Genomic DNA, 27,632 nt, shown 5'->3' with positions numbered 1-27,632 from the left:
AATTTGGGTTAAGTTGGCCCGAGGCAAGAGGTTTGGGTTGAAAGGTCAGATCTAGTTTGGAAGTGTGTGGGGATTGGGACCAGGAATAGAAGGTTTCCATGGGACAATTTTAGAAATTACTTAGATGCAATTGTTGAGGAACAAAATGTATATCTGTGTGTCTTGGAACGTAACAGCTGGATTATAAAACCATGAAACCACATAGAGTCCTACAATGTTTACAGATGTATTAACGTGTGATGGCAAGCCAATATCAACATGTTGTGATCATGCCTAATCCAGTTTTGCTCACTTCACCACTGGCCTCGTCGGTAGTTCAAATTCAAGAGGAAAGTTGGAGGTGGGATAAAGGTAAGTTTAGAGGACTTGCAAGTTCTGAATTTATGCTCCCAATTCTAGTGCACAGAATCAGGAAAATTCCTGACTTCCCAAGCCTGACTCAGGAGAGACTTCACCAAGTGGTTAAAATTTCAGTTTGAAGAGTGAGGGACATGTAGAAGCATGTCAGCTGGCACTGGTATCGGCGCTGCATATGCAGTGGAGACCAGTTGTGAGTTGTGTGGCTCTGTCAGCATTTAAAATGAAGGCCAGTTAACAGTTTCTACAGAGGAGCAGGAGATGGCTACAGATGTTTCTGTTGCTTTAAGGAGATGCCAATCCACAGTCAGGTGAGCAGTCACTGTAATATTTGGTCAACTGATGACCGGCACTGAAAGCCATGGCCCATAATTGGGTTGGAAGATATTGTCATTGCTGCTGTCGTTTCACATTGGAATGAAGGATTGCAATCCACCAGGTTCAGGCTAGAAAAAACGTCATAACAGACAGCCATTTGGGAGAGTGTCAGGGGTCCAGTATCGTGGTGTTGGGATTTTGGGGTCCCATCTAGGTAGAGGGTTGTGAGTCAGGTCAGGTGGGCACTGTCAGGGGTCTAGGGTGGAAGGGATGATAGAATGGAGTCAAGCGTTGAGTCAGGGTGAGGGGTTTGATGCCTATGGTGATTGTAGGGGTAAGTGGTGAGTCAGTGCAGTGGTCAGTTTTGTCATTATCCAGGAATTAGACAAGGTTTTCATCTTTGCCTGGTTAACTACTCAGCTCAGTTAGTTGGAACCCTCTGAAGTCTCTGAGTTGAGGACTTTTTTCTGAGGGTTCTAGATGTTTGACATTTACCCATTGGAAGTTTCACTTTCTAGGCCAGAAGGAAAAACGAATAAAACCTGTGAATAACACATACTGGTCTGACCCATCCCTCATACTTCCAATGTAGCTCTAGTAGGGCCAGAGCATTTATTCCCAAGTATTATTGTAATTTTTACTTTTTCTTTCCCTGGAGGGAGGTGGGGTCAATTCCCAGGGAATCGGCTGGAGCTTACACATGACCTCAAAATGGGACTTAGGTCTATGTTTTACAACCACTCTTCTTATCAAAAGTTCCGGGCCAACTGGCTTTTCACAAAGGAGATTCTTACCATATTTTTGGAGGAAATTTTGAGGTAAACTGACGGAATGTACACTCCAATATTCAAGCAAAACAAAATTGATTAGATAGGAGAACTGCATGGCTCTTTGAACAAGATAGTTCAAAATGCAAGCGTAAAGCATGAGGCACTTCCTTCTTTTGTCCTTTCCAATCGTCCTACACTTTAGTAGACAAGAGTTTTCTTGAGGAATTAGGCAGTGAAAGCAACGAAAGAACTTCCACTTATGTAGCAAATTACACGACTTGAGAAATCTCAAAATACTTCACAGCTAATGGAATGCTTTTGAAGTGTTACAATTGTTTTGTACTGTTGGGAAATACATCAGCCAATTTGCGCATAGAGAAATTTTATATCGAAAGCAACAACATGAATGACCAAGAGCTTGCCTTAGCTTTGTTGGTTAGCATTAAATATTAACCAGAATAACTCACTTGCATCCACCTCGGTTAAATGTTTCGAATGAAAGGCAATACCTCCAACAGTACTGCACTCCCTTCAGTACTGCACTGAAGTGTCAGTCTAGATTATAAATGCTGAAGTTTCTACAGTGCTGCCATTGAACATGAGTTGATGACTGTAATGTATTTAACATGCGACAAACTTGCTTTAATAAGCTATACAAGGACAATTTGTTTTTGAAGTATGTTTTTAAGTCAACCCACGTATTCAAGTTCACTGGTCTACAAGCCAAGAAGGTTAACATTGTTGTCTATTATTTCCTATGCAGCTGGTGATAATATCACTGAGATCTCTTCATGAAAATAAATGTACAAAAAAAACCTGTCCAGAGAAAATAAGCTTAATTTTCGCAATTCCTGAAGCTTATTACGCCAACCAAATTGTTCAGAATAAACCATAAGGTTATACAGTAGTGTCCTATTAATTACTAATCCGTCAGAATCCATACATTTTTCAACAAATATATAGATAACTTTACTCTTTATTTACTTAAAATACTACAGGCATGATCCAATTAATATTGCAAGGGCCGTATTTCAGTAGGGATCATTTTCCACTGTGATTCACTACAGTCTACTGATCCGAATTGAAAAGGTTGAAAATATACCAATACAATGGGTCATTATCTGGAAAATCTAAAATAAATTGAAGTGTCAACAATAAGGTAACATCAATTAGAAAATAGTGATGAAGTACCCTGAGCTTGGATTATCAAATGGCAAAGTATTCCATGAAGATGAAAATACTGAGTGAAGAAATGAGTTTTTAGCTTTAAAGTAAAGGAAAGATCACTACAGTCTTACCAGGCAATATGGCTGGTCTCTCAATAGAAAGACAACTGGTGGCGGTTTAATCTAAGGATCACCATACTGCAGGCAAGGGGTTAACTTGACAAGGAGAATCCTTCATGGTAACCTCTGATGCAGGAATTGAACCCACACTGTTTACATCACTCAGCATTGCAAACCAGCCATCCAGCAAACTGAACTAACCAACTCCCTGGTAAACTGACGTTACCGATCCCCTCAGAGATAGAAATAACTGCTGATGCTGGAGTCAGGGATAACACAGTGTGGAGCTGAAGGAACACAGCAGGTCAGCATCAGAGGAGTAGAAAAGTTGACATTTCAGGTTAGGACCCTTCATCAGAAATGGGGAGGGGGAAGGGAGCTCACAAATAAATAGAGAGAAGAGGAGTGGAACTGGGGAAGGTAGGTGAGATGGTGATAGGTGAATGCAGGTAGGGAATGGTGAGGATTGGTCAGTGAGGTGGAAGGAGCGGATAGGTAGGAGAGAAGATGGACAGTTTGTGTCAGGTCAAGGAAGCAGGGATGAGAAGTGAGGGTTGGTCATAGCATGAGGCCCAGCTGGGGGTGGTGGGGAGATTTTGTAACTGGTAAAAGCTATATTTAGGCCATTAGCCTGTAGGCTCCCAAGGTGGAATATGAGGTGCTGCTCCTCCAGTTTCTGGATGGCATCATTGTGACACTAGAGGTGGCCCAGGATAGACATGTCACCCAGGGAATGGGACAGTGTGGCTCGCGACCAGAAGGTGTGGTCATTTGCCGTTTGTTGTGAACAGAGCACAGATACCCTACAAAGTAGTGTCCAAGCCTCCGCTTGGTCTCACCGATGTAGAGGAGGCTGCTTTGAGAGCAGCAGATGCAATAGGCCGCATTGATGGATGTGGAGGTGAGCTTCTGCCTGATTGGAAAGGTTTGTTTGGGTCCTTGGATGGAGGTGAGGGGAGAGGTGCAGCGGCAGCTGTAGCACTTCCTGCAGTTGTCGCAGGGAAAGGTGCCATGGTGGTGAAGCTAGTGGGGAGTGAGGAATGGGTGAGGGAGGCGAGAGAGAGTGGTCCCTATGAAAGGCAGGTAGGGGTGGGGAGGGAAATATATCTTTGGTTGTGGGGTCGGATTGTAGGTGGCGGAAGTGGCAGAGAATGAAATGTTGGATACAGAAGTTAGTGGGGGGTTTATGCAAAGACAAGGGGCATTCTGTTTTTGGGATATTAGGAACTGCAGGTGCTGGAGAATCTGAGGTAACAAGGTATAGAGCTGGATGAACACAGCAGGCCAAGCAGCATTAGAGGAGCAGGAAAGCAGGCGTTTCGGGCCTAGACCCTTCTTCAGAAATGGGGGAGCGGACGGGGATTCAGAAATAAATTGGGAGAAAGGGGGAGATGGCTAGAAGATGGGTAGAGGAGAAGATAGTGGAGAGGAGACAGACAGGTCAAAGAGGCGAGGATGGAGCCAGTAAAGGTGAGTATAGGTGGGGAGGTAGGGAGGAAATAGGTCAGTCCAGGGAGGACAGACAGGTCAAGGGGGTGGGTTGAGGTTAGTAGGTAGGAGATGGGGATGGGGCTTGAGGTGGGAGGAGGGGATAAGTGGGTGGAAGGACAGGTTAGGTGGGCAGGGAAAACCTGGGCTGGTTTTGGGATGGGGTAGGGGGAGGGGAGATTTTGACGTTTGTGCAGTCCACATTGATACTATTGGGCTGCAGGGTTCCCAAGCAGAATATGAGTTGCTGTTCCTGCAACCTTCGGGTGGCATTGTTGTGGCACTGTAGGAGGCCCAGGATGGACATGTCATCTGAGGAATGGGAGGGGGAGTTGAAATGGTTCGTGACTGGGAGGTGAAGTTGTTTAGTGCGAACCGAACGTAGGTGTTCTGCAAAGCCGTCCCAAGCCTTCGCTTGGTTTCCCTGACGTAGAGGAGGCCACAACGGGTACAGCGGACCCAGTATACCACATTAGCAGATGTGCAGGTGAACATCTGCTTGATGTAGAAAGTCTTCTTGGGGCCTGGGATGGGGGAGAGGGGGAAGGTGTAAGGGCAGGTGTAGCACTTCCTGCGGTTTGCAGAGAAAATGTCACCATAAAACCCATGGACAAGGGAGGCACAATTGTAGTATGGCACCCTGACCTCTACATCGCTGAGGCCAGAGCCAGCTCTCCAACACCTCCTCCTACTGCCTTTTTGATCATGACCGCATCCCCCTACCACCAAACCATCATCGCCCAAACCATCCGCAACCTCATCACCTCATCTGACCTCCCACCCATAGCCTCCAACATCATCATTCCCTAACCCTGCACCACCCGCTTCTATCTCCTTCCCAAAGTCCACAAACCTGTCCGCCCTGTTTGACACATTGTTTCTGCCTGCTCCTGCCCCACCAAACTTATCTGCGCCTTGATCCAGGAACTTCCTACCTACATCCATGACACCACCCACTCCCTCCACCTCCTCCACAACTTCCAATTCCCCGATCCCCAACACCTCATCTGTACCATGGACGTCTAGCACCTATACACCTGCATTCCCCATACAGATAGCCTAAAGACCCTCTGCTTCCTCCTGTCCCGCAGGCCCGACCACTCCCCCTCCACTGACACCCTCATTCGCTTACCCAAACTCGTTCTCACTCTCAACAACTTCTTTTTCAATTCCTCCCGCTTCCTATAGGCAAAGGGCGTAGCCATGAGTGCCCGCATGGGCCCAAGCTATGCCTGTCTCTTTGTAGGTTACGTGGAACTATCCCTCTTCCGTAGCTACACTGGCCCTAAACCCCACTTCTTCCTCCATTAAATCAATTACTATATCGGTGCCGCCTCGTGCTCCCACGAGGAGCTCGAACAGTTCATCCACTTCACCAACACCTTCCACCCCAACCTTAAGTTCATCTGAACCATCTCTAATACTTCTCTCTCCTTCCTGGACCTCTCTGTTAGCATCTCTGGCATCCAACTGGAAACCAATATCCATTTCAAGTCCACCGACTCCCACAGCTACCTAGAATACACCTCTTCCCACCCACCTTCCTGAAAAAATGCCTTCCCCTTTTCCCAATTCCTTCGTCTCTGCCGCATCTGCTCCCAGGATAAGGCATTCTACTCCTGCACATCACAGATGTCCTCATTTTTCGAGGACCACAACTCCCCCCACTCAGTGGTCGAGAATGCCCTTGACTGTGTCTCTCGCATTTCCTACAACTCATCCACACCCTCCCCACAATAACAACCAAAACAGAATCCCCCTCATCCTCACGTACCACCCCACCAACCTGCGGATCTAACACAGCATCCTCCAGCACTTCTGCCATCTGCAATCTGACCCCACCACCCAAGGACATTTTCCCCTCCCCACCCTTATCTGCTTTCTGGAGGGACTACTCTCTCCATGACTCCCTTGTCCACTCCACACTCCCCTCCAGCACTACCACATCCCGACACATTTCCCTTCAACGGCAGCAAGTGCTACACCTGCCCTTATACCTCGCACCTCACGCCACCCCAGGCTCCAAGAAGACTTTCCACATCAAGCTGATGTTCATCTGCACATCTGCTAATGTGGTATACTGGGTCCGCTGTTCCCATTGTGGCTTCCTCTACATTGGGGAAACCAAGCAGAGGCCTGGGGACCGCTTTGCAGAACACCTACGCTTGGTTCGCGGTAAACACCTGCACCTCCCAGTCGCAAATCATTTCAACTGCCCCTCCCATTCCTTAGACGACATGTCCATCCTGGGCCTCCTGCAGTGCCACAACGATGCCACCCAAAGTTTGCAGGAAGAGCAACTCATATTCTGCTTGGGAACCCTGCAGCCCAATGGTATCAATGTGGACTTCACAAGCTTCAAAATTTCCCTCCCCCTACCGCATCCCAAAACCTGCCCAGGTTGTCCCTGCCTTCCTAACCTATCCTTCCTCCCATTTATCCCCTCCACCCATCTCAAGCCCCACCCTATTTCCTACCTACTAACCTCATCCCGCCCCCTTGACCTGTCCATCCTCCCTGGGCTGACCTATCTTCTCCCTACCTCCTTACCTACATTGACCTTTACTGGCTCCATCCCCGCCTCTTTGATCTGTCTGTCTCCTCTCCATCTGTCTTCTCCTCTAACCATCTTCTATCCATCTCCCCCTCTCTCTCTCTTTATTTCAGAACCTCCTTCCCCTCCCCCATTTCTGAAGTAGGTTCTAGGCCTGAAATGTCAGCCTTCCTGCTCCTCTGATGCTGCTTAGCCTGCTGGATTCTGTTTTTGTTTTGTTGGGGTGGGGTGGGGAAGCGGATGTGAGGGTAGAGGTGGGGAAATGCAAGAGATGCAGTTGAGAGCATTTTTGATCACCGAAGCAGGGGGAGGTTGCAGTCCTTGAAATAAGAGAACATCTGGGATGTTCGGGAGTGGAATGCCCCATCTTGGGAGCAGATGTGGCAGAGGCACAGGAATTGGGAGCAGGGGAATTGCATTCTTGCAGGAAGGTGGGTGAGAGGAGGTGCAGTGCAGGTAGCTGTGGGGGTTTCTGGGCTTGAAATAGATGTTGGTTTCAAGGTGGTCACCAGAGATGGGGGCAGAAAGGTCTAGATAAGAGAGAGAGGTATCAGAGATGGTCCAGGTGACCTGGGGTTGGGGTGAAAGGTGTCACTAAAGTTGCTGAACTGTTCAAGCTCCTCGTGTGAGCAAGAGGTAGTGCCGATACAATCATCAATGTAGTGGAGGAAGAGGTGGGGAATAGTGTCAGTATAGCAGCAGAAGAGGGACTGTTCCATCCTCTAGTGACCGACCCCGCAATGTGAAATGATTACAGTAAGAGATGGTTCATCCAGCCTCACATTATATTATCTTGGAATTCTCCAGCATCTGTAGTTCCCATTATCTCTCACAGTAAGAGATGGTGCTGTGAGCATTCATTGAAGCACGGAGGTAATACAGACAGTAAGGTGCAAGAAACTGCAGAATTGGAAGAGAGTGTCAGGATAGCATTAACGATGTGAGTCAGAGGAATAAAGACTGAAGACTAAAGAGAGCATTGGCAATCAGATGACGAACATTGTCTTGTACCTTGTGCAGGACTGCAGGAGAATCAAACAGCCATTCACAATGCTAAAGCATATGTACTAAATACAGAGGGAATATTCCTTTTTCTGTGAGGGATTAAAAAGTCAACATAGCCAAATTTTCTACACTCACGTCAAACCCTAGAAATTCGTGGAGCAAAAAATCAAAAAAATCTAGTCTTGAATCAATTAATAAATATGCCTTCAGTGAAACTATGACAAATCTGAACACATTACTGTTGGTGTACTTATTCAGTTCAACATGTTTACGAGCTTTTTAATAGGTCTTGTAAATAAAAAGTTACACAATGTTCCCCTTTTGTAAATACAAATAAATAAATGGAGTATTTCAGATCCAGAGTTTATCACCTCACATTAAGCTGTCAATATTCAGCTTACTCAGTTGGTCAACTTCACTTTTAAATAGCATTGTTGAGTTAAATATCACACATGGTCCTCAAAACAAACACTTAATATAGGCAGAGATAATGGGAACTGCAGATGCTGGAGAATCCAAGATACCAAAAGTGTGAAGCTGAATGAGCACAGCAGCCAAGCAGCATCTCAGGAGCACAAAAGCTGACGTTTCGGGCCTAGACCCTTAATCAGAGATAACTTAATATAGGCAATGCGTATGTACATAAATTAGATAATCATTATGCAACAATAACAACACAAAAAAAGTCATACTTCCAATGGAAAAGCAGCTCTTCTTCCTTCCTCACTGCCCCACCCTCCCCCAAACAATAGAATCATAACTCCCTTGCTTTTGAACATCATGCTTGTATGTATAAAGCCCAGGATCTCTTGTGCCTTTCAATTAGTTTCTCAATCTGTCCTATTACTTTCAACAATTTTGCATTTCTAGGTCCAATTTCTCTATTCTTACATGCCCCTTTAAAATTTTACCCTATAGTTTATATTGTTTCACTTTGTTCTTTTAATCAAACTGTATCACTACACCTCTCTGTATTACACTTAATCTGCCTTTGTGTCTGCCTATTCTATTGACCTGTTTGTGTCCTTTGGAAGTCTACTGCAATGTTTTCATGTTTGGTGTCATCTGCAGATTTTGAAATATGCCCCTGTACACTTAAATCAAGTTTATTATATTCCAAAGCCATGGTTTTAGCTTCACTGCAATTCTTCCCCCAGTCTGAAATATAACTGTGTGCCATTACTCTCTGTTTCCCATCATTCAGTCAACATTGTATCTATGCTACAAGTGCCTCCAAGATTCCTTAAGCTTCAAACTTACCAGCATCAAATACTGGAGGCTGTCAGCCATATTCTTGGCTGGTAGCTCAGAAGTCAGGTGACATTGTGGGCTGCATTTTCAGTGTTGATCTGTACCCACAGATCATCATAGTAGCATATGCCAGACCACAACAGGAGATATTATTATTTGCCTGTCATTAAGCCATATCTCCCAGGTGCAAAAGTCAATGTTTAGTGCCTCATGTCACACTTGCAGGCATTCTTGATACAAAGCCTTGGGTGTCTTACTGACCTCTAGATTCACCTACTTGTCATGCAAACCATCTTTGTGTATACATCTATTTTCAATCCTGTGAAAGCCTGAGCTACAGAAATTGTAATTGCTTGATTACTGTCAACATACTGGGAAATCTAACCTTCAGAGGACAGCCACATTTACGATTTTGACCATCCATGAGCTGCTAGAATGTACTGAAAATAGTGAAGGTAAAAGTTGTTGATTGTCCTTTTTTGACATCTGTAATTTGTCCGTTTTTCACAACCATGAAATAATGCAGAGAACAGGGGCTTCACAAAATGGTACCCTGGTCCGAAGAACCAGCTTGTTGTGATCCCATGCTTGTTGCTTGATTCAGCCCATGCTGGTAACTGATTTCCCTATATGCATATTGAGCGTTACATCAAGAGACAGATTGTCACTGAGAAGCCAAGTAGCAGAATTTGCTAATCACTCCAAGTGAGGTATTATTTAGTGTGATCAAGGACGGATGTATGATATCCATTCCTGACATGTTTAGTAAGGGAGAAAAATTATACGTATTTGACAGGCATTCAATAGGCCTTTTTCATATTGTTTCCATGTGCGCAATTAATGCAACATGTGAACCTAGAGGTGTGCCAATGATCAAAATGCGCTGTGTTTTTGTATTCACTTTTAGTCTGGATACATTGCAGAGCTATAGGTTGTTATCATCTGAACATCTGTTTTTACAGGATAAGTCAGATCCAAGACAAGAACCCAGTCTGATAGATCACAACGTTACATGGTTGGCTTTTAGCAAAGTGGTTGCTCTCTCTGAAACAAAATCTGCAGCACTGCATACATTTGCTTTAAAAACAACAAATTCAAAACATATTACAAAAAAGGATGCAGGTAAAATGAATAATCTGAACTGGCTACTTATAATTCACATAGTTTTAAACGCAGAATAAAAGTTACTCCCAAAACATTCCTTTATAAATTGAAAAGAAACAAAATGCCTCTGTATGGTGCTCAAAACAACATTCCTGGTACAGTTTCTGAAATGAGACTTTTATAACACTCATGTCAGACTCCTTGTATTTAACACCTGGGTGGATTTCAGACACTTGAAATTACAACTTTTACACTGGTGTTGTGGCAACATCTTCCATAAGCTATTACACACTGGAGCTTCACTGTACTCAGCTTTAATAACCAATCCTGGTCTGGGACTAACACAAACTTTTCAATCTGAGATAATCTAACTTACTAAATATATCACTCCTTTTTCAGGGGCACAGCTCTGTGCAGCCATTCTGTTTCAAGATCTTCATATGACCAACTCACTCAAAGTCGAAATGAAACGAAAAGCTTTCAGTTGTGGGTGTCTTGCTTCAGCTTAAGAAAATCAAGACTCCAAAACACACTAACAAATCTTTGAGGCCTCATTAATCCATTAGTGCATACATGAATGTACACCGCAATAAAAGCAAAATACTGCAGATGCTCAAAATCTAAAATTAAGATGGAAAATGCTGGAGAGTCTCAGCAGATGTGGCAGCACTTGTGGAAAGAAAAACAGTATTAACATTTCAGGGTCAGCTCTTTGAAATCAGGAGTCATAGTGCACTTGAATGTTAACTCTGCTTCTCTTTCTACAAACGCTGCAAGATCAGCGGGGTTTCTTCAATATTTCTGGATTTCATTCATTCTAAAGCCAGGCTTCAAAATAGTTTCTAAAATAAATCACTGTGTTCACAGAAATGTTGTACAAGTTAATTAACTTGAAACATACAGAAAAAAAACCCATGCCACTACTTCAAAGCCAGAAATGGAAGCTTACAGCAACTAACATTGAAAATTATACATATAAATACCACAGTTTATATCACTAGGTAAAATCTTGTCTTATCTGCAAGGAAACAAAGGTCAAGAATATGGAGAAGAAAATACAAATAGAAAGCTTGAAGATGCATCAAAAAGTGTAACTGATTAAAATTTTCCTGTAAAATGTCTTTAGATCCATTTAAAAAGTTATTTTGCATAAAATCTGAGTTTTGCGCAGAAAAATTACAAACTCCACGAACACAGTTTCCCCTTTCTATACATTATTCTTTATTCTCTGTAATAGCTGTAGTTCACGTCTAGATAGACAATGGGTTTCAGCTTTACAAAAAAGTCTGAAAATTGCAGAATTTCATACAAAATATGAACAAATATTCCAACATTTCAAGAAATAATGTAAGTCAACTTATTGCAGTACCATGGAGCAGCATCTTTTACTTATAGATATTTATTCCAAATTCATTTTCAATCAGTCAATTGAGCTCTCAGCTTTTTAGAAATTTCATTGTGAAGTTTTTCAAGATTCGTGGGTTTGAATCACTTAGATCCTGTTTTCATCAACCTTTCACAGCATACAACGCAAATAAGGTGAAACAATTAAATTTGTTCCACTTAATGGACATGAAAAGTCAAAGCACAGATTCAAAGTATAACCAAACATTATTCTTATGAGCACATACATAAAAACACGGTGTGAAAGCTGCACTTGTTTAAATTGAATGCCGTTCTTGCAGCTGGGTTACATAGTGTTACTTTTTCATGCATGATCTCCACTTGATTAGGGCAGATAGTTTCCCTCTTCTCATTCTTCCTTCAGTATATACAGTGTTCAAATAATGCCAAATCTGTTAGGCTTCAGCCCGCCTTTTTCTGAAAGACTTCACTGTAGAGTTTAAAGCTATAGGTTTTTGTTGTGTTGCAAAATAATTTTGTTTTCAAAAAGAAGAGATTGATGCATTACTTCCATAATCATCACAACTTTCGTCCTGATAATTCATGACATAACAATAATTGCTTATTATGGAGGATTCCCCAAGAGACATTTTGATGCAGCATTTTAAACATCAAAGACAGATTTTGCAAATCCAATTCCCTAATTATAATCAATAAAATGTCATGATGTGCCTTCCCTTGCATTTTTTCACTACCTTGGAATGTTTAATTTTTTGCAGACATTGTCAGAACATGAAAATTCTGTTCAACAGGACAATTTTCTGAGTGATCAAATGAGCTGAATTATTATTAACGAATTTTCCAAGAGGTACTGTGGTAAAACATTGAAAGAAATCCTGAAGAATGCCAGTCTTGTTTCTGTTCTTTAATGTAAGCTTCTCAAAATCATACATTCATATCTCAACATGACCTTTATATTTCTAACTGAAAAATTTTCTGGATCCACTTTTGAAGGGGTTTTCCCTGAGCTACACAAGTGAACACATTGCGCTTCAATGACAAACTTCTTGCAGTTAACAAACCCAGTGTTTCATGGTTTGAAATCCCACTGACGTGCTTCTTCCTTACATTGCGGAGTTCAGGAACTGAAGGAGTTCAGCTCGATTTCGGTCTCTCTATAGGATTGAAAAATAGTTATATGAGCTGGATACAACGTTGTTTTCAATAGACTGAATGCATGTGAATAACTAAAAGAAATGAGAGTTCAAGATAACAAAAAGTGTGGAGCTGAATGAACACAGCAGGTCAAGCAGCATCTCAGGAGCACAAAAGTTGATGTCTCGTGCCTAGACCCTTCATCAGAAAAGGGGATGGGGAGAGGATTATGAAATAAATAGGGAGAGAGGGGGAGGCAGACCGAAGATGGATAGAGGAGAAAATAGGTGGAAAGGAGAGTATAGGTGGGGAGGTGGGGGGGGGGAGACGACAAGTCAGTCCAGGTAGAACGGACAGGTCAAGGGGGCGGGATGAGGTTAATAGGTAGGAAATGAAGGTGCGGCTTGAGATGGGAGGAGGGGATAGGTGAGAGGAAGAACAGGTTAGGGAAGTGGGGATGAGTTGGGCTGGTTTTTGGGATGCAGTGGCGGGAGGGGAGATTTTGAAGCTAGTGAAGTCCACATTGATACCATTGGGCTGCAGGGTTCTCAAGCAGAATATGAGTTGCTGTTCCTGCAACCTATGGGTGGCATCATTATGGCACTGCAGGAGGCCCAGGATGGACATGCTTGTCTCAGGAATGGGAGGGGGAGTCAAAATGGTTCACGGCTGGGATGTGTAGTTGTTTATGCAAACTGAGCGTAGGTGTTCTGCAAAGCGGTCCCCAAGCCTCCGCTTGGTTTCCTCAATGTACAGGGAGCCACAACGGGTACAGCAGATACATTATACCACATTGGCGGATGAGCAGGTGAACATCTGCTTGATGTGGAAAGTCGTCTTGGGGCCTGGGATGGGAGTGAGGGAGGAGGTGTGGGGGCAAGTGTAGCACTTATTGCGGTTGCAGGGGAAAGTGCCAGGTGTAGTGGGGTTGGAGGGGAGTGTGGAGCGGACAAGGGAGTTGCGGAGAGAGTGGTCTCTCTGGAAGACAGATAGGGTGGGATGGAAAAATGTCCTTAGTGGTGGGGTTGGATCGTAGATGGTGAAAGTGTCAGAGGATGATGCGTTGTATCCGGAGGTTAGTGGGGTGTCGCACAGGTTTGAAAATGCTGAGCATTGAGCGCCTAAGTTTCTGTTGCAGTTTTTTTGGGTACAGGTGCCCAGTCAGAATGCAAAGTTTCAATAAATTTAAAATTGCAACAATAAATTCTTTTAAAAAAGCTCAAATGCTAAAAATCCAGAAAAATAGGCACCAACATATTGGAAATGAAGGCTGATTAATATTTGAGAAAGAATGAATGATTGATGCACCAGAAGTGTTAACCTTATTTTCTCTTTCAGATACAGGCCACCTGTTGCACATTTTCTACTTCTAGTTGACATTTGATCAGAAACACAACATGCCCCAGTACATTCTACACATTTACAAAGTTCAAAAAGGATTCACTTTTCATTATTTCTATTCCTAATTTTTAAGATTATTGTGTTAGAAATTTAACAACCTCAAACATCGAGTACACGTAACAAATTTTACAAAAAATTTCATTAATTAAAACTGTTGGCTTGGCAATCATCTCTTTGTCTCATCATGCGTTAAGAGTAATATTAATTTCTCGCCATTAATAATTGACCATTGGACGAATAACCTCAATGGATTTTTTTTTTACAATCTTCGCAATCGTAATGTGTCGCAACCTGGGTGGTAGGGAAAGATGAAAAAGTCTGTGAAATCACACGTTACAAGTTGTGAACTTTATTGGCAGCATTGTCTAAGGACAGGGTACAAAAGTCAGCCACAGCTCCCTCCCTCAACCACTGCTGGAAAGGGTGCACTTGAGGTAATCAGGCGATAAGATCAAGGGACTACGTAGTCATTGTACCCTCCTTATTGCATAATATTCACATAATTCAAATAAAGGATTCTACTTATTTCTAGTATCAGAAATATACAAACACTTTTGAACCTAACCCCAGTAAAAATGTCACCTTCAGAAGAAGTCTGAAGAAATTTAAATTAAGTATGTTAAAAAGACGTACAAAACTGTTGGAAAGCCAACAGTTCAAAGCCTTGCAAAACCTCTTTTTTTAAAAACAAACGTTACGAAGTATTTCAAGTTGGGGATGGTGGAAATTTTAGAAATGGTTTTCATAAACATGTTTCTCTATTAAGTTCATGTGCTCTTAAAAATAAGCAAGTTGACATACCTCTTTATCATCTTTGGTCTTTTTAACTTTCATTTTTATTTTCTTTCCTGTAATCATGCTGTATGTATCACTTCTGCCCCTGTCTTTCAGAAACTGCAAATAGAATGACTTTTTGTAAACACAAGTGCACAGAAAGAATAAAAACAATGCAATGATCACCACCTTGTGATCAAAGATGGAAGTGCTAAAAGATGAAATCCTTCCTTTTTGAATGAGAGACTGAATAAATTCTAAACAGAGATTTAAACTTTCTTTTCTAACTGGAAGGGCAAGTATTTCCTGAACTTCTGAAACACTTTCTGAAGGCCATGAAGTGGTGAGAAAACTCATTATTTTTGTAACAAAAGTGCGGCATTTGTTGCAGCGCACAACATCACATGACTCAATTACGAAGCTGTGGACGTGTAATCAACAACCAAAGCCTATTAAGCATTCTCTGCACTGAACTGCTGTTAGAACACATTCGTTTCACCACATGTAGGTGGTGCCAGGCTTTTGTAATACCCAGCACCTTCAGAAAGACTTAAATTTGCTCAAACATACATTTTAAGAGAAAAGCACAAAGTGGAGAGCCATAACAAGAATGTATCTGTTATTATGAAATTTCACACTGAACCCTTCAAGTTTTTAAAAACAGCAAACATCAATTAGTTAGATTATCCACGTATTTTGTTAATCTTTACAATGCAATTTTAATTTATAAAAGTAATAAGAACAATTACACACTAACAAATACAAAAATGTTGATAGCTATACTCTTTTTGCTTCTCACTCTTTCTGATTTGAGTTACTAACCTCAGAATTTTAGATACAGTGCAAGAATAATACTTCGTTCTATAGAAAGAAGGCAAAATACGTGAGTAAATCACTTGCCTGTGAAAAGGATGATTTCCTGACAGCTCTGCTTCCTTTGCCCTTACAGATCAAGATTACAGATCATGAAGCCAATCCTTAAGGTACCATCCTTTTTTCTGCTATTAGAAAGCTATTTCCTGACATACTCTCAGCAGATCAGGAACACTTCTACAAAAGACAAGAGCAAAGTAACCTCACCTCTGATGGATCAGATACTGATGCTCAACATACTTTTGTCTAGCCTATAGGTGTAATTGTCTGCTATATGCGACATACGTTGATCATAAAAACGTAAGAAATAAGAGAAGGGACCAGTATGGGCACTTTTCAGTATGTTCACGGCTGACCTTCTGTTCCAATTTTCATTCCTCCATCCCTAGATTTCTTTAGCATCTAAAAATCTATCAATGTTAATCTTGAACATACTCAATGGCTGCACATCTATAAGCCCCAGTGTAGAGAATTCCAACCATCTATAAACACTCTAACTGAATAAAGTTATCCTCATTGCAGTAATAAATGTCCAACACCTTGTTTCAAGATCCCTGAGGTCTTTGTGCAGGGTTGAGGGTGCTGTTAGGCACAAACAGTGCTGTAATGACTCTGACCTTCAACAAGAAACTGTTCGCATCTCCTTTTTGCTACTGGTTTTCCCAAAGTTGAGGAAATCAAACCAAACACTGTAAAACTGCAATATTGTTTAATTAAAGATGCTGTCTGCCTCTTTGAAATACTTTCATTGCCAACCCCTCTTATGGCAGCAGGCAGGCTGCCCACTCCTTGTCTCTCCCACCACGATTAAACCCCCACCTTTAAACCTGGGCGGTAGGTAGATTGGGTTAGAATTCAGATTTTCAAAAATTTTAACGTGATCCAGTCCAAGCACATATTTTTGGGTGTTAAAATTCAGCCGAAAGAAACCATCAGTCAGTTACCTGTATTACTGTTAATTATGAGGAGAGTCTGAGGATTGCCATTTTTACAATTAGTTACTGCCACAATTTCAGTGAATTAGTCTTGGAAAGATTTACTGGAGGAATCAAACTTTCTTGATCTCTGGTTTTGCTCTCTTACAATCCCTCCATGCTTCTTGCTCCTCAATTCCTTTTCTTCGCCTCTTTGAAGTTGGTTTCATGGTTCTCCTGAACAATTGCTGGAGTGAAACCACAAGCAAAGATACTCAACTAATAAGGAACTAATTGTAATGATTGCTTCGAGATTTGTAAATGTCACATGATCAATGTCCATGTATTTAACATTCGATATGAAGAAGGCTAAAAGTTTTTTGCCTTGTTTTCTAAAAAGCGGGTTGGAGGACCATGCATATAATGTATGATGTCAGCAAGTTACGCAGCAAGATCAAAAAGTGCATTAATATTCATCTATGTGATATTTAAAAGGAGTAATATATCTTCTGAAAACTTATATCTTCTGAATATTCGTGTAGGACCCAAGCTCACACATAACACACAAAGAAAACACAAGTCTCCTCTTTGGTAATTTCTAAGAATCCAGAAAATGAAGTCAGCCTCAGTTTAAGTTCCCAGAATGATCACACCAAAATGCTTCTTTCAAGTTTGGCACAACTAACAGCAATTCCACTTGGATGATTCATTAAATATAGACATTGAAGGATCTGGCTGGGATCAGGATAAAGAAGCATGATCAGCAAATGATGTACAACAGGCTAACGGTTCACTGAGACCCTTGCACAATCAGCATCTCCTTAGGCAAATACATTTAGCATTTTAATGCTAGTTATTACTATTGGTTGTTTTAAACAGCTGTTTATAGCTGTTTTAAACAGTAATTCCAAAAATATATAACATGGTCAACATTAACTGTAAAATATCGCAGAAAAAGATGCAATTGCTTCTATAATGTGAACATCAATGCTTCAAGATCTTAGAATGCGGACCCATGAAGAAGAAATCTCAGATGTTGAAAGCGTACATGACAAGAGTTAGTTTGAGATTATTTCTATCTTCCATAGGTAAGATTAAAAAAACCCCACCAGTTTCTTTGTCAGATTTATAATTATAATGTAGCTTTATAATTTTCATCTCTCCCTGGTCCCACTGCAACCATTGGCCATCCCCACAACAGAACATTGTGATTCTACCTCGATTGTGTTAACTACAACTATACCACAGGAGTGTGCAATTACAGCGTGGCAAATTTTATTATAAACACAGTTTCTAATATAAATACTTCGAAATTTGAAATGTAAAACTGAGGACAGAACACTTGATTTTAAAACAAGGATAACATGTCCCATTCCAATTAACCTCTAGCCTATTCAGATTAAACTTTATTTTAACTCTGCAATGCCTCAGGAAATAAAAGTATTATTTCACTAAAGATAATGTTCACTCATTTACAGTTTATACAGAAAGGGGGTCAGGGATATCAAAATTAATCCAGCAAGTACCAGCAAAAAGATCACAGTAGCATTTAATGCAAATTGTATTTAAAATATTCAATCACTGTAAATCAGCAGCACAGATGCTATGCCTAAAATAACACAACATCCCTATGGCTAGAAAGCAATGTGTTCTCTGACATATCACGGGTAGTAGAATTGGAGAAACAGTAGGGCGAGGTTGTTGTCAAAATATACTTAGATAATTTTTAAGGTCAGATGCGATGTGGTTAGCTTGTGATTGTTAATTAAGATTATGAGTATTCCCTTATCAACTAAAAATAAAAGTGAACTAATTTTCTGATTTAATTTTGTTTTTAACTCAGCAACCACAGGTTAAATTACCTTAGAAATCTGAACAGGTCCAGAACACACATTCTTTTTCTTCTTGTGCTTTTTTATTTTCTCCTTTTTTCCTCCCTAAAAGGAAGCAAATTGTTTAAACACTAGAATAAATTCTTTCCCTGGATCGAACAGAAAATGGACATCAGTTTTATTTCAAAATGACTTTGCACATACAGTATTTTTATAATAAATGTATTAACATGAGAAGGAGCTTCAAAATAAATATCACAAGTATGCAGGAGAAGTTCTCACCTTTTTGTGTTGTTTATCTTTCTTCCTTTTCTTTATTTTTGATCGTTTCTGGGAGTCTGCCAAAACAATTACAAAATAAGCCTTACATATGAAACTCCCAATAGGATTCCCTAAATATTTTAACATGCCATACTCAATGAAAATGTAATCATAAAAGATCAGTTAACGAATTATTGCTAAAGAATGCTCATTCATTTTCAACTGATTTTCCATATTGCTTTACTTTTCCCCCTATATAGTAGCCATGAGAAATATTGATCCACAATTCTCAATTCTTCTCAAGAGTACATTACTGGTATAAAAATTGATACACATTTATGAAATTCTGCACAGAAGACACTCACAAAAGCACTATCACATTTATGCTTACACGCTGTCCAGACCATAGTGGAAAGCAAACAGTCTGCTATAAATGTGGTGTTTCGTAAAAATTATTGTAAAAAATTGCAAAAATTATATTGGATATTTATAGTTTCATTTTTCTGGATTCTCTCTTCAGATATTGACTAAGTGATTAGAGACCAAAATTTGCATTTTCTATGAAAGAAGCAGGTTTGATGAGTTCTCCTTTTCCATATTATTTTACAATGGAGATAATCTGCTACAGCTGTTTCAAAGCTTTTCTTCAGGTGAGTGTCAACATTTCAAATTTTTTGTAACAATTTCCAAAGTAATTTCATAAACTTTTCAGTTTCTATCCCTGGAGTGCACAAGAATTCTTTCCTCCTTCAATTTTGATCATCATTCCCTCATTTTTCTCTCTTGTACTTTATGCTTCTTTACTTCCATCTCTCTTTTTCAGTTGCATTTTACTCTTCAGTTACACAGCTTCTGTTGGCTGTAGAACAATCATTGGAATCATTTGTGTCATCTACTGTCTTATTGTAGAGGAACAGGCATGGTACAAGGAGAGAGCAAGTGGAATGAGAGTGAGCCATGGAACTGTAGAATTGACAGGTTGAAGTGGGGCATGAATCATTGCAATTGTCATGTAAGTTCTCATGTAATTCAGGCAAGCTAATGGCAATAAATGTGAATTTGACCATTTTCCAGCCACGCTGTGCACTTCTCCAGGACAGCGTTCACGTCCTGTGGTTTCAGGACGACATGTTAAAAACTTATTAAAAGTTATTGCAGGATTTTAAACAGCTTTGATGTACAGAGGGATCTTGGAGTTCAAGTCCACAGCTCCCTCAAAGTGGCCACACAAATAGATAGGATGCTAAAGAAGGTATGTGGCATGCTTGCCTTTATTGATGAGGGAGCTGAGTACAAGAGTCAGGATGTCATGTTGCAGCATTATGAAACTTTGGTTAGGTCACACTTAAAGCATTGCATTCAGATCTGGTCACTACATTACAGGAAGGATGTGGAGGCTTTGGAGAGGGTGCAGAAGAGGTTTACCGGGATGCTGCCTGGATTAGGGGGCATGAGCCAAAGGGAGAAGCTTCAAAAATCTGAGTCATTTTCTCTGGAGCTGCAGCAGCTGAGGAGAGACTTGATAGAAGTCTGTAAATTTTTGAAATGGAGAAAGCGTTGACAGACAGAATTTTTCTCCAAGAGTTAGAATGTCTAATAGTAGGAGGCTTACTTTTAGGGTGAGGGGGCAAGTTCAAAGCTTTTTTACATAGAGTGGTAGGAGTCTGGATTGTGCCGCCAGGGGTGGTGGTTGAGGCAGATACGATAGGGCCATTTAAGGGACTTTCAGATAAGCACATGACTATGCAAGGAATAGAGGAATAGAGACCAAGGGCAGGCAGAAGAGCTTAGTTTAATTTGGCATCATGTTCAACACAACATCATGGGCTGAAGGCCTGCTTCTGCGCTGTACTGTTCTCTATGTTATTCATGGGATATGGACTTTGCTGGATAGTTACCTATTGCCCATTCCTAATTACCCTTGTGAAGGTAGTGGTGAATCATGTTTTTGAACTGTTACAGTCGCTGTGATATAGGTACAGCTGCAATGCTGTTTTGATGGGATTTCCAGGATTGCAACCTAGTGGCAGTGATGTAACAGTAACATACTTCCAGGACAGAACATGGTGTGGCTTGGAGGGGAACTTGCAGGGGGTTGTATTGCAATGTAACTGTTTCTCTTAACTACTGATCAATTGACAATACCTGAACTGCCATCCAATGACAGTAATCAATCACTCCCAACAATTCTGGATTATTATACATCAGACAGAAAAAGGATTCCTGCATTGTTGCGAAGTAGAAAGGAATATAAACTTTAGCCCAAGATAAATTAGCATTCCACATGTACTATCAAAATTCAGTTCTCTAATTTTAATATTAGAGTAAGGATCCCACATGATTAAACAAACAATCTCCTTCAGAAATATTGTGAAATTGCAATATATGTAGAAAAATGCAGCCCTCAACCTACAAGTTCTAAGTGCAAACAATGGGACAGCTGTAATATTCACTACCTCGCTTCCCATGGGTATAGAATGAGCCAAAGGGGTAAAAGTTAATGATGATATTCGACAGCTGCATGACCTTGCATGAATCCTGTGAACATTCCTGTATGTGCCAAAGCCGGCACAATCAATGTGTTTTTCTGTAGTAGTTTGTTTCTGTGTCTAGCTGTTTGTTACACTGTATACGAGACAGAGTTTCGATCCAAGTCGCTGAACTTCACCTCACACTGGGATCGTGAATGGTTCCAGGAACAACCTCAGCATCCAGACCAGCAGTTGATTGAGGGGTCCCCAATGGGCAGAAGGGCGTGAGGCTTATTGTTTTTCCCTCTCTTTTTCATTCTTTTTATTTACTTAATAAATGTTGCTTTCTTTTTATTGTCTTTTACTATTACTCAATAAATATTCATATTTAAGCAAATTACTGTTGTTGAGCTTTTTCTTAACTACATTTAACCAAATCCAAAAAGAACCGCTTGGATACACTCTGTGATCCAACGCAGCATGAAAAGTGCAGAAGAATGCTGTACAGCAATGAAAGCCTTTTAACCTAACTTGTGATAAAAATGGTAGTCCAGTTCGCCACTTTTGAAACGTAAGACAGAGTTTGTAAATCAACAGATAAGTAACGTACTTCATGCGCTTCACTCCTGAAATTCAAAGTGAGTTTCAACTACTCACAGTGCATTATACATTTACCTCTACTGCTTGACCTGCTTCTGCTACTTAAAGATGATGACAAACTTGAAGATGACGACAAACTTGAAGAGCATGAACTTGATGATGATGTCGTGGAGGAGGACCTACTTCTGCTTCGTTTTCTTTCTCTTTTTGTTTTTCCTACATAAAAGAATATTTACATATTTGGAACGGTGCAAAGTTAACCAAAATTTCTCATATCTATCATTATACAGCTTCAATAAGTACACCGAAACTGAACTGATAAAGTTCTCTTCCAGTGTAATTCCAGGTTCTATATTAAAGCTTCCACAATTCTAAAGAGGATAATGACACCAACTGCAAAGCTAGCTCTTAGTTCAACGCCTGACTATTTAAGACTAGCTAGCTCAGGATGTGCCAGTGCCTTCGGCTTACTATCGTGCCATACAGATTACATTTGTCCAATTAGCCGATGGAGGTCCAAAGTACATTTTACTATTGCTGTTATTTCGGAAACATCACTTGCATTTTGCACGTTTAAGGTTGTAAAAGCTGCTAAAGCATCGGAAAGCTATCATCCTAATGAGCTACATGAAGATGTTTCATAATAGGTGCTCAAAAATCTGGGAAAAAAAATGATACTTCTTAAAGAATGCCTTAAAAAGATGACAGTGAAATGAAGAAAGTTTCAGAGCTTTAGGGTGGTATGGTTGAATGCACAACTGCTAATGATGGAATGCTAAAATAAAAATCAGAACTGCAAAAGAGGTCAGAATTGCAGAATAAAGATCTCAGTGAGTTATAGAGCTGGATAAGACAGTTAGGGAAAGGCTGTGGAGGGATTGAAAACATGGCTGAGAGTTTTAAAACAAAGTTGTTGTTTGGCAGAGCCCAGTGTAGGTCAGTAAGTACAGGGCTGATGGATAAACAAAACCTGTGCAAGTTAAGATTTGGGTAGAGAAGCTTTGGATATGGTCAAGTTTACAATGGGTGCAAGCTGAATGATTGGCCAAGAAAGCTTGAATATAGTCAAGACTACTCTCAGACTGTAAAACTTTACCGATTTATGCAAAGTATTGTGGTAGGAATAACAGAACTGTATGTAGTTTATGTCCAAAAAGAAATGTTTTAACAATGTTTCTGCTTTACTTTTTCTTTGAATTTTACACTCTATCATTTTATTCTGACATCTATCTTCAGCCAAGTATTAGTCTCCAACAATGTAAAAGGCTAACAAAATACTGGCCTCTTCCTCAAAAAGGCTGAAATAAAAAGAGGCAGACGTTTTGCTACAACTGTGAAGATCTGGTTAGTTCTCAGCACCAAACCTTAATGAACAAACTTTTCTTGGAGTGGGTACCAGACATATATTGTAGAACGATAAAGAGTTAAATTATGAGGGCGACTGCACAGACAAAGTTCGAATTTCCTTGGCCACAAAGGTTTAAGGAGTGTCTTAATTGAAGTATTTAAGATGATTAAAAGATTGGTAGGGCAGATAAAGAAACTCATTTAGTCAGTACAGAAGTGAGAGGAAATAACTTAAAATTAGAGTCAAGTTATTTGGGGCTGACTTCAGAAAGCACACTTTCACACACTGGTTAGTGGAAATCTGGAATTTTCACCCTCAAGAAGCTAATGAAGTGATGTCAACTGAAAGGTTCAGCACTGACATTAATGGAATTTTGTCAGATAAAGATTATAACAGTTACACAACAAACGATGATACAACACAAACAGAAGTTCCTGGAAAAGCTCAGCAGGTCTGGCAGCATCTGTGAAGAAAAAAAATCAGAGTAAATGTTTCGGGTCAGGTGACCTGTCCTTAGAACAATGAAACAAATCCAGGAGTAAAATGGCCTGTTCCTATTCCTACATTCCTAATGCACCATACCGCAATCTTGGATACTTGGCCTTGGTAAAGCCTTGGGTTGGGTTCATTCTCAATGATTCTTCATTGCACGGTTATTTGGTCAGTCCTTCAGCAGGTAAAACCTGATCCTGAATGGATGCAGACCATGTGATAAGTCAACTTTCTATCTATGCCCGAATCCGCTGCTGTTTTGACTTGATTTGCAATGAAACTGTTCCCTACCTACTTTATAATACAAACATAATAAAGAGGAATGGGTCATGGATGGTCTGATTAGCCCCTGGTCGCACTGATAAATTCTTGACGAACTAGGCAGTTAAAACTCATCTTCCTCTGCCTCAAAAATAGTCAAGGACTTTACTTCCAATACCTTGCAAGACAAAGAGTTTCAAAGATGCATGACCCTCTGGAGAGAAAAAAAATTCTCATCGCCGCTGTCTTAAATGGTTGACCCCTTACTTTCATGAAGACACCAGTTCTACATTCTACCATAACAGAAAACATATTTTCCACATCCACCCCGTCAATATATGGTATATAAGTTGAGGCCCCAGCACTGAATCCTGTGGAACATTACTCGTTGCTTCCTGCCAACAGGAAAATGATCTGTTTATTATAACTTTCTGTTTCTGCTTATCAAGCAAATCTTCTAACAGTGCCAATATGTTACCCCCTATATGATGAGCTTCTTTTTTCCACAGTAACCTTACTGAATGATTCTGAAAATCTAAATACAGTACATCCACTGATTCCTTTATCCACATCATATTACTTCCTCAAAAGAACTTTAATAAATTGATTAAACATGATTTCCTTTTTACAAAATCATGTGACACTGTATGATTGTCCTGCTAAAATATCTTGAATAATAAGTTCTAAATCTTCCCTGTGACAGATGTTAAACTAACTGGCCTGCAATTTCCTGCTTTATGTTTCCATTGCTTTTTGAATAAAAGAGTCACACACACAATCTTACAATCGTATAGAACCTTGCCCGAATCTCGGGAGTTTGGATAATTAAAACCAACTGTCTCCATAGCAATTTATTTTAAGGCCCTGGAATGAAGTCCATCAGATCCTGGGCAATTATCAGTCGAGAGCTCAAGCAATCTGTTCAGTACCACCATCCCAATGACTGTAATTTTCTTGCGATCCCCTTTCGTTTCCTGTTTTACAGTTATTTCTGGGATGTTACTGTATCTTCTATAATTGAAGACTGATACAAAATACCTGTTCATCAGCCATCTCCTTATTTTCCATCATTATTTCCCTAGAATCACATCCTATAGGACCAATGCTCACTTGGTTAACTTCTTTAAAAAAGTTATAAAAATTTTAACTATCTATTTTAACATTTCTAGCTAATTTTCAGTCTACTCGTTTTCCCATTTCTTATTCAACTTTTAGTAATTCTTTGCTGTATTTTTATGATCTGTCAAATTTTCTGACGGACTGGCCATCTTTGTAAAATCATATGCTTTTATTGTAAGTTTACAATGATCTTTAATTTTTATAGCTAATTGTAGATCTCCTTGGAATTTTTCATCCTGTTGAAATGTATTTTGTGTTTTCTAAAATATTTCCTTAAAATGTCTCCCACTGCGTCTCTATTGAACTATTTCTTAACCTAATTTGCCAGTTCACTTTTGCTAGCTCAGCTTTCATGTCCTCATAATTGCCCTCATTCAACTTTAAAATACAAGTCTTGAAGTCATTCTTCTCCCCATCAAAGTGAATGCAAAATTTTGTCATATTATGATCACTGTTATCTAGGGTTGCCTATACAATGAGGTTATTAATCAATCCTATCTCGTTGCACAATACGAGGCAAGTATAAACTTTCATGCTGTCTTTGCCACGACTCCTAGGTTTGCTGATGCTGCTGCTCTTCCAAGTTTTGTCTCCCAACTGCATTTTTGTTTACCAGCAGATAAGTAAATTTATTTAAGTTTACTGATTACTGTCAGTTTTGCAATCAGTGATGAAATGATGATGCTTGCAGCTGCCCATAAAGATTAAACAACCTCTGTGGCATAGATTTCCCATTTTGAATCTTCTTCCAAGTCATGGGAGTTTCTAGTGATAAGCAACTAATCACATTTAATTACATCTTACCTAGTGTGAATTAGGTCATTGGACATACACTGGAGATTTAAGGTAGAAGCTGAAATGTCGTAGAAACATTCATGAACAGCCTATGAACACAGTCCGCCGATTCCTCAGCAACAAACCCAAACAAACAGACAAAACGGGCCCAGAAACCATAAACACTCTCCTCTACATCAAAGACATTTCCGAAATGACTGCCAGACTACTCGGACCTCTTGGCATCAGGGTAGCCCACAAACCCACCAACACGCTAAAACAGCAGCTAATGAACTTAAAAGGCCCGATACAGACAACAAGCAAAACAAACATCATCTACAAAATATCTTGCAAGAACTGTGACAAACACTACATTGGACAAACAGGCAGAAAGCGAGCCACCAGGATACATGAACATAAACTAGCCACAAAACGACATGACCCACTATCACTCGTAACCTTACATGCAGATGAGGAAGGACACCACTTTGATTGGGACAACATATCCATCCTAGGACAAGCCAAACAGAGACACGCACGAGAATTCCTAGAAGCATGGCATTCCAACCGGAACTCCATCAACAAACACATTGGCTCCAAATCATTCTACCATCTTCTGCGAAAAAGAACAGGAAATGACATCACCAACACAGGAAATGACATCACCAACCCAAGGAAACCTAACCAGATAAATAGAAAGCGGGACATAACAGCAGCGCTTCACTGGAGGCTCGCTGATGATGTTACCTAGAATGGTGACGAAACATCTGGGAACAAACCGGCAAGCTCAGTGAACTAGCTTACATCTCGAACACAATAAAGACCCACTCTCTTGTGGACCGAGAGAACGAGAGTGCTATCTTGGAGGTGAAAGGAGGACGTCGGGTTGGCTGTGCACCCTTGCGACCAGTGGATCTTAATGCTGGCTTCGGCCTAACGCTGGTTCAGGGGAGCAGCGAACCTGCAACGATGGCTGCGGCAAGTGCTCGTGCCCCAGGTCAGGGGGTCCGGAACACCATCCGTGTTTCTGTAAAGAAGGTGGATGAAGGTGCACCTGTGGACCGCACCTTCTTTGTGAAGAGGGTCCTGTTGGACTGTTGTGGGTTCGCTGCTGCGGACATTTACTGCCTGCAGGATTTCCCCGGAGGAGGTTTTTACGACGTGACCTTCCGGAGTGCCAAGCTTTGCGAGCGCTTCCTGGAGGTTTTCAAGGAGAAAGGAGGTGAGGGACCTCTCTCTGTATTGACCGCTATCCCACTGTTTGTGATGCCAGCGCAGAGGAGCCGTATGGTGACTGTACACATGTACAACCCGCATGTGCCAGCAGTTGATGTCCTGACCTTCCTCGGAAGGTATGTGAAGGTGGAAGGGGACCTAACTGACATCGTAGACCCCTTTGGCATCTGGACGAGTACGAGGCAGGTCAAGGTGACGCTGAGGATGGGCGCAGACGGGAATGTCGCACACCCACCGTCCAGCTTCGCGATCGGCGGGAGCAGGGGCTACCTGACCTATGCAGGGCAACCTAAAGTCTGCCATGCCTGTGGTAGGTCAGGTCACATGGCGGCCGACTGCAAAGCCACCATCTGCAGGGAGGAGGGACACCTTGCAAAGGATTGCCCACGAGAGAGAAGCTGCAACCTTTGCGGGGAAGCGGGCCACTTCTATAGGGCATGCCCGCAGCGGGGTGCCACCTACGCCCAGGTCGCCGGCAGGGGAAATGCGGGGCCAGCCCCCCCGGAGGAGAGGAAGGCACCAGGGCCCAGCAAGGACCCCACTAATGTGCAGGAGGGCCAGGCCGTGCAGGATGGGCCCGAGGCCAGCAAAGCACCCCTGCAGGCTCCGATTCCCCCCCCGACAACCCGGAGCCAATGGAGGCG

The 27,632-nt window shown here is 41.2% G+C and overlaps 1 protein-coding gene across 1 annotated transcript in view; it reads right to left on the bottom strand.

Annotated features, from left to right (window-relative positions):
- Positions 1-11,330: 11,330 nt before the first annotated feature.
- si:ch211-22i13.2 (uncharacterized protein LOC553945 homolog) overlaps positions 11,331-27,632 on the bottom strand; it is a 36,125-nt gene continuing 19,823 nt past the window's right edge. The window contains exons 4-8 of the mRNA XM_048536585.2: positions 21,834-21,974; positions 18,709-18,764; positions 18,457-18,531; positions 14,835-14,927; positions 11,331-12,652 (exon numbers count right to left, since the gene is read on the bottom strand). Of these exons, the coding sequence (XP_048392542.1) occupies positions 12,602-12,652; positions 14,835-14,927; positions 18,457-18,531; positions 18,709-18,764; positions 21,834-21,974 (416 nt within the window). The 3' untranslated portion in view covers positions 11,331-12,601. The remainder of the gene's footprint in view (positions 12,653-14,834; positions 14,928-18,456; positions 18,532-18,708; positions 18,765-21,833; positions 21,975-27,632) is intronic.

This window comes from Stegostoma tigrinum, chromosome 9 (assembly GCF_030684315.1).
Source record: "Stegostoma tigrinum isolate sSteTig4 chromosome 9, sSteTig4.hap1, whole genome shotgun sequence".
Taxonomy (NCBI): domain Eukaryota; kingdom Metazoa; phylum Chordata; class Chondrichthyes; order Orectolobiformes; family Stegostomatidae; genus Stegostoma; species Stegostoma tigrinum.
This window is presented reverse-complemented; position numbering and strand designations above follow the sequence as displayed.